This window comes from Lithobates pipiens, unplaced genomic scaffold, assembly GCF_037356315.1.
Source record: "Lithobates pipiens isolate NorthernLeopardFrog02 unplaced genomic scaffold, aLitPip1_a1.2 Scaffold_18, whole genome shotgun sequence".
In the NCBI taxonomy this organism is placed as follows: domain Eukaryota; kingdom Metazoa; phylum Chordata; class Amphibia; order Anura; family Ranidae; genus Lithobates; species Lithobates pipiens.
In genome coordinates, this window is record NW_027507758.1 from 644,747,989 (window position 1) to 644,755,432 (window position 7,444).

General features: G+C 44.2%; 1 protein-coding gene across 1 annotated transcript; it reads right to left on the reverse strand.

The window, feature by feature from the left end:
- Positions 1 to 4,299: 4,299 nt before the first annotated feature.
- Positions 4,300 to 7,183, reverse strand: LOC143989769 (uncharacterized). The gene is made up of 2 exons (XM_077490039.1): positions 6,988 to 7,183; positions 4,300 to 5,644 (listed from the first exon to the last, which is right to left on the reverse strand). The coding sequence occupies exons 1-2, from the start codon at positions 7,115 to 7,117 to the stop codon at positions 4,650 to 4,652; spliced, it is 1,125 nt and encodes a 374-aa protein (XP_077346165.1). The 5' UTR covers positions 7,118 to 7,183; the 3' UTR covers positions 4,300 to 4,649.
- Between the last annotated feature and the right edge of the window lie 261 nt (positions 7,184 to 7,444).

Below are 7,444 nucleotides of genomic sequence, written 5' to 3' on the forward strand. Positions count from 1 at the left end.
CATGTGGTCTAGCAAACACGGGCAGGGAAGGTATATCACTTTTACTGCCCACTGGGTGAACCTTCTGACAGCCATCAAGCATGTAACCCATGGCACCCGTGTAGATTTGGTTTTACTACCATGGATTGCATGCAGGCCTGGCTCTTCTTCTCCTCCTCCTCCTACTCCATCCTCCTCCCTCTCCTCCTCGGCTGACTCCTCCTTTTCCGCTGCTAACATCTCTTCCGCTGTGCCGCCCAAGCTCCCCAGAACCTATTCGACATGCTAGGTGAGACGTTGCCATGCCGTGCTGCGTCTGTTGTGCCTGGAAGCCAAGAGCCACACTGGCCCTGCACTCCTTTTAGCTTTGGATTCACAGGCAGATCAGTGGCTAACACCACTCAAATTGACAGTTGGTAAAGTGGTGTGTGATAATGGTGCCAATATGCTTAGCACATTGAAACAGGGCAAAATTCCTCACGTGCCATGCATGGCACACGTCTTAAACTTGGTCGTGCAGCAATTCGTTGTCAAATACCCTGGCGTCCAGGACATCTTGCGGCAGGCAAGCAAAATCTCGGCCCATTTCAGAAGATCTTACACGGCCATGGCTCGCTTTGCTGACATTCAGCGGCAACACAATCTGCCGGTCAGACATCTTATTTGCGATTGCCCAATGCGATGGAACTCAACCTTCTATATGCTTGATAGGCTGCTCCAGCAGAAACGTGCAGTTAACGTCTACCTGTATGAACTCTGCGGCAGAACAGGTTCCGGGGAGCTGGTTTTTTTTTCACCGCGCCAGTGGCTGCTCTTGCGCGACACATGCAGACTTCTGCGGCCATTTGATGAGATCACCAAAGTGGTCAGTCGCAGCCATGGCGCCATCAGTGACATGGTACCTTATGCCTTCTTTATGGAGCATGCATTGCGTCGTGTCATTGATCAAGCCGTGGAGGAGCAGGAGCGGGAAGATGAGGAAGTCGCAAGGCTGGATGAATTCCCAGGGGGGCTACTCTATCTGAGACAAGTCAACAACAGGAGTCTGAAGAGGAGTCAGAGGAGGATGTTGCTGGGGCGGATGAGGAGGACCAAGAAGAGCACGATTTAACCCTTTCTAGGATCCCTGTTGTTGTGCGTGGATGGGGAGAGGAGAACGAAGAGACGACATTATCCTGGATGATGAGCAGGAGCCTGGCCACCACACCGCTTCCAGTTTAGTGCAAATGGGGGCCTTCATGCTCCAGTGTTTTAACAGGGACCACGTATAAAAAGCATAAGGGTCAAGGACCTATACTGGGTGGCAACGTACTTAGACCCACGGTACAAACACAAAATGGCGGAAATGTTACCACCGTCACAGAGAGCTGTCAGAATGGAGCACTTCCAGGCCTTGCTTTGAGAAATGCTGCATTTTGCTTTTGTGTGCACTGGCAGAGGAGCAATTCCCACTGCCAGAGAAGGAGTTGCGGGTACCAATCCAACAGCGCCTGCAAGAAGAGGGCGGTTTGAAGATGTGTTGGTGACTTCTGATATGAGGTCATTCTTTCAGCTGACCCATCGACAGGTGTCATCCGGATCCAGCATCAGGGAACGCCTAGACCATCAGGTGTCCGACTACATCGGGTTAACGGCCGATGTGGACGCTCTGAGGAGTGATGAACCCCTGGACTACTGGGTGGGCAGGCTTGACCTCTGGCCAGAGCTTGCCCAATTTGCAATGGAACTGTTGGCTTGCCCCTCATCCAGTGTCCTGTCCGAAAGGACGTTCAGCGCAGCAGAGGGGATCGTGACCGATAAGCGCACTCGCCTAGCTCACGACAGTGTTGACTACCTCACATTTCTAAAAATGAATGAGGCATGGATCTCGGAGGAATTCAACACATGTGACCAGTAGACCATGTATATCTCTATAAACAATTTATTTAATCGAGCACACAGACCTTTTTTCTACATTTGGCTCACTTCCTTGTACAAAAAAAGCACACCGTACTATATGCCTGTACCCTCCTGTTTGAAGAGGTTGAGCAGTGTCATATGTTTGGGGCCCAGCAGCGAGTTGCTGGTATCAGTACTGCTGTCAGTGCTCTCTATCTTGGTGCTGGTGTCAGTGCACTCTATCACGGTGCTGGTGTCAGTGCTCTATATCACGGTGCTGATGTCAGTGCTCTCTATCTCCGTGCTGGTGTCAGTGCTCTATATCTCGGTGCTGGTGTCAGTGTTCTCTATCACGGTGCTGGTGTCAGTGCTGTCATAACATATACCTCAAAATATTATATTTTGTTATTCTTGTTTTAGTCTGGTAAAATCTAAATCAGCGATACCAAAGGAACACTTTCCCTTCCCATTGGAATTAGTTGACCAATTTATATGACCCATCGAAAAGCTGGACTGCGACAAACAAAAGTCTCAAGCTGACTCAGACTGAAGCCACAAAAACTTTTTATTCAAGGAAGGTTTAAATAAATAAATCTATTGTATCAGAGAGTGAACAGGTATCCTAAAGTCAACCTCAATATGGACTCAAATGTCAATGAGACAATGACTAAGATACGAGGTGGAGGTCTACCCCAACAGGACAGATAAGACACCTCTATTAGAAAAGTAAATGGGATTGTGTCCTGAATGTTCAAAGTTCATTTGAGACGCTGTAAGGAAACACTTAAAACTTAAAATATAGACATATATTCACATCCCCAAAATATAGAAAACACTCATTAAATAAAAAATATATATATATCCCTTCTTTTAACAAATTAAGTTGAATACACATTTGTTATCCTCAGGCACCCCCAGTGGCTGAAGATAATATTACAGTTGGTACCTGGCCGATCATAAAAATTTCCCCAACCAATGATGAATAAGCCGAACCTTCTGGGCTGAGCTCATGATAAATTTTATAGGTGTATTGCCCCAAAATGGTATAAAGGTTGGGAAAGCCCTAAGTAGAGGATCACAGACCCCACACCAGATGCACCTCCGACATCAAGAAGTCTGCTGATATTTGACCACTCCCCATCTTGCTGGGCTTTATGACTGAAACCTTTCGATGTTCGTAGATTTTGGCGGACATCTTCCCTTTTTGAGCTGATTGTTAAGATCCAGACCACACAAATTCTATTTTATATCCGCTCTTGTAAATGATAGGAATCATATTTTAGAGGTTATGTATTGATGTTTATTGACTGTCGAGGGGTGCATTATTATAACCGTGTTTTAAGGAATTTCAACAAAAATGTATATCAATTTAGATTTCTGTGATCCCAGCGAAGTTTTTTTTGCTCCATGTCATTTCTGAAGCTCTGTTGGTTTAATAATCAGTTCAAATTGGCATTATTGTTCTGCGGACTCTGAGAGATGTACTTCAAATTTCTTCCGGCCGGAGAAGTTTGGAGGACCACTCCCCTGAGCGACAAGCGATATTGTGTTCTTGAATATAAAAGGTGAATTACCACACATATTTTTCCAACAGATCAATCTGGACTCCCTTGAGTAATTCTATTAGTTTTCCTCAGTAAAAATATTGATGGTTTAATAATGTATGTGTGAAGTCTCAATCACCAGAAAATATATGTATGAAATTGTATGAATATACTCGCTAATTAATAAAGTCAAAATGATTTTACTTATTCATTTGTTGGGAGATATTATATACTTTGGTAAGAAAACCCCATAAATTAACTAACTCAGGAAAGGATTGTGATATGCACTGACAATCAGAATACAATGTATAAAATGACCGTAAGGTTGGAGGCACTGAGAATAATCGCTGAGATCTTCATTAAGATTCCATACCACACTCACAACAATATTAATTGGTTGATAAAGATGGAATAAGAATAATATACAATCCAACGACCTAAATAGAAAAGATGAGGAGAAAAAGGGGAAAGAAAAACAGGGGGGGGAGGGGTTTGGGGGTTTAGAGAGAAAGGGGGAAAGGAAAGGGAGGAAGAGAAAAAAGGAGGGAAGAGAGAGGGAAAGGGGGGAGGAAAACAAAGGGACTGATATATATTTTGGGGGTCTCTATACAGTTTTTCATTCTTTCTGTTGGATGGGCTACAGAAAATGTGACATTTTACAAAGGAAAAATTAATCAGTTTAAATTTACAGAAAATGACATTTTATTGCCGGCTTCTTTTTTTATAAGCAGCACAAAGACCCCCAAATACACAGAAGAACCTCAGGGGGGTCTGTGTGCTGCTTTGGTAACATTTCCTTTATAAATGTCACAACAACTGCACTCTTTTCTAATAAAATGTGTTTAGAATTACAAAGAAATGACCTCACAGTGGGAGGAATGAGTGCGACATTCATTCATTCATTCAACTATTTTATTTAAATATTTACAAAAGCTACAAAATGGATGAGAGGAAATGACTCCATTTTTATTTTTCTCCTGCTATCAATGGCCGACATGGTACAACACTTCATCCATGTCTTTGGTGATCTCTGATCTCCTTATCAACTGTTTCTTCCATGATGGAGATCAGCCATGGAGTATATCTGAGGTGTATATCAGGGTGTGCTTCTTCCCCACATGAGAGCTGTGATGTCCAGCAACATTCATATAGAAGACATTTCCCGCACTCAAGGCACTAATACACCTCGAGGGTTGTGTGGGATCCCTGATGTACAGGAAGACAGGACTTCAGTGAGGAACATTTCCCTCACTCAGGACACGAATACGGCTTCTCCCTCATGTGAGATCTCTGATGTTTGTAAAGACTGGACTTCTGTGAAAAACATTTCCCGCATTCAGGACAGGAATACGGCTTCTCCCCTGTGTGAGATCTCTGATGTGTATAAAGATTGGACTTCTTTGAAAAACATTTCCCACACTTAGGACACAAATGCGGCTTCTCCCCCGTATGAGATTTCCGATGTGTATAAAGATTGGACTTCTTTGAAAAACATTTCCCGCACTCAGGACACAAATGTGGCTTCTCTCCCGTGTGAGATTTCTGATGTCTGGAAAGACTGGACTTCTCTGAAAAACATTTCTCGCACACAGGACAGGAATGCGGCTTCTCCCCCGTGTGAGATCTCTGATGTGCGGAAAGAATGGACTTCTGTGAAAAACATTTCCCGCACTCAGGACAGGAATGCGGCTTCTCCCCCGTGTGAGATCTCTGATGTGTGTAAAGGTTGCACTTTTCTGAAAAACATTTACCACACTCAGGACAGGAATACGGCTTCTCCCCAGTGTGAGATCTCTGATGTATGGAAAGTTTGGACTTCACTGAAAAACATTTCCCACACTCAGGGCAGGAATACGGCTTCTCCCCCGTGTGAGATCTCTGATGTTTGGAAAGACTGGACTTCACTGAAAAGCATTTCCCGCACTCAGGACAGGAAAACGGCTTCTCTCCTGTGTGAGATCTTATATGCACATTAAGTTGGGATTTAGAAGGAAAACACTTCCCGCACTCAGTACAGGAAAAGCTCTTCTCTGTTGGAAGGACGGCCCCGTCCCGCACAGTCTGAGGTTCCTCAGGATAAGAGGAATACGATGGTCCATCTACACTGTGTGGTGCCGGATGGACATTTGAGGTAGTCGGGTTTTCTCCTGGACTATACTGTGTGATGTCCTCATCTTCTACTTTACAGTCTGGAGACAAAGTGAGACAATCCTCTGAGGTTTTCCTCATCTCCCGTCCATCTACTAAAATAGAAATACAAAGATTATTACTAGATATGAGTTGATTGGTTCCCCTAAATCAGGACTCCGCCCACATCAGGCAGCTTTGTCTCTGAGGATCTTACAATTCCCCCCTCAAGGTAACTAGTAAATGGGTCCTCTGATCTCCTACCAGATCATTTCTTTATTCATGGACCTTAGTCAGAGAGGGAGGAAACAACGAGAACTGTCTTTTATAGGAGTGACAGTGATGAGGGGATTATAGGACGAGTGTCCCCTCCCTCCTCTATCACTCATTGCCATCTTCCCAACACAAGAAGTCCTGACCTTCCTTATTTAGTCCATGATTTAGTCATGAATAACAGCGGGGCTGAGCCCCACCAGAGGTCAGAGAGTGAGGATGGGGGGAGAACAACAAAGATGAGGACTGGACTGATCCTGAAGACCCCCATCAGTGGGCTATTGACTCCTCCCCCATTATCACTTTCTGTTTAAGGTTCCAAAGTCTGAGGATGTTATCACATTATTATCACCATGTAAAAGTCTGTGCTCCAATCACATCATCCGATATAAAATGTCCAGCTGGTAGGAAATGGGTGCAAAAGAAGTCAGGACTATGTAATGTACAACATATTGTATAAGATACAACAGATAGGACTATATAGTATCAGAATGATGTAATGTACAATATAGAGTATAAAGTGCAGGGGTCAGGAGTATGTAATGTAGAATATAAAGTATATAGTGTAAGGGTCAGGAGTATGTAATGTAGAATATAAAGTATACAGTGTAAGGGTCAGGAGTATGTAATGTAGAATATAAAGTATACAGTGTAAGGGTCAGGACTCATAATATTGGTATTCAGTAATCAGTGGAAGATGAAATGATTACATGAGACAAGTTGCAGAGGTCCCACACCGCTGCCTCCCATCTCCTGAGACTGCACTCAGTGACTTGGGTCTGAGACTATACAGACATATCCCTCCACCCGGCACAGCCAGCAGACAACACAACAAGTAATCCTGGGGGGATTGTTCTGTCAGAGATCTTGTCATACCCGGGTATGGGGCAGAAGACCCAAATCACATACCCCAGGTGTCTAGATCTAGTAACATCTATGGTGAAAATGAACATTTTGCTGCCAGCTGATCCCCAGAATCTCCATAAATCCAGTCTAGATACATAAATTGTGTCGGCAGCACAGAGAAGGAAGATTATCGGAGAGAAATCCAGGAATACAGGACGGGGAACACAGCTCAGGAAAGTGACCAGGGGATTACAGGCTGATATCACCCAGCCCCCGCCCTACTCTGGACCAATCAGTGAGCAGTATGGGTGGAGGAATGTATTTAGTGTTAATGACCCACCTGTGCTGATCTCTGTAGGAGTGTCCTCGTCTATAAATGTCCCCGTTATTCCATCCTCCTCCATAGACTGCTGATCATCCCTCACATACCTCTCTTCTTCTTCTGATTTCACCTCAAATTCTATATCCATTGGATCTCCACTCTAAACCAAGAAAATGAGAGAGAATATCATCTGTAAGATAGAAGATTTATTATTGTCACATCACATAGAAAATACACACATGGGGGCTGATTTACTAAGATGAATGCGCTGTGCCGGTTCATACCGCCATTTGTACGCCAGATAAATTATCAACTGAGCGTATGAACCGGCGCAGACATAAGCACAACACATAATATGCCGGTGCAATTCATAATAGCGCGCGCCGTATCATTAACAGTCCATTCACACAGGGGCAACACGACTTCCAGAGCGACTTTGGGAGGCAACTTGGACACGACTTGAGTGTGAATCACA

Excerpts from the sequence above, each read along its gene's own strand:
- LOC143989769 (XM_077490039.1), bottom strand. The coding sequence starts at position 7,117 with ATGGATATAGAATTTGAGGTGAAATCAGAAGAAGAAGAGAGGTATGTG. Across the intron at positions 5,645-6,987 it reads TCCTACAGAGATCAGCACAG|TAGATGGACGGGAGATGAGG; the intron begins GTGGGTCATTAA and ends TTTCTATTTTAG.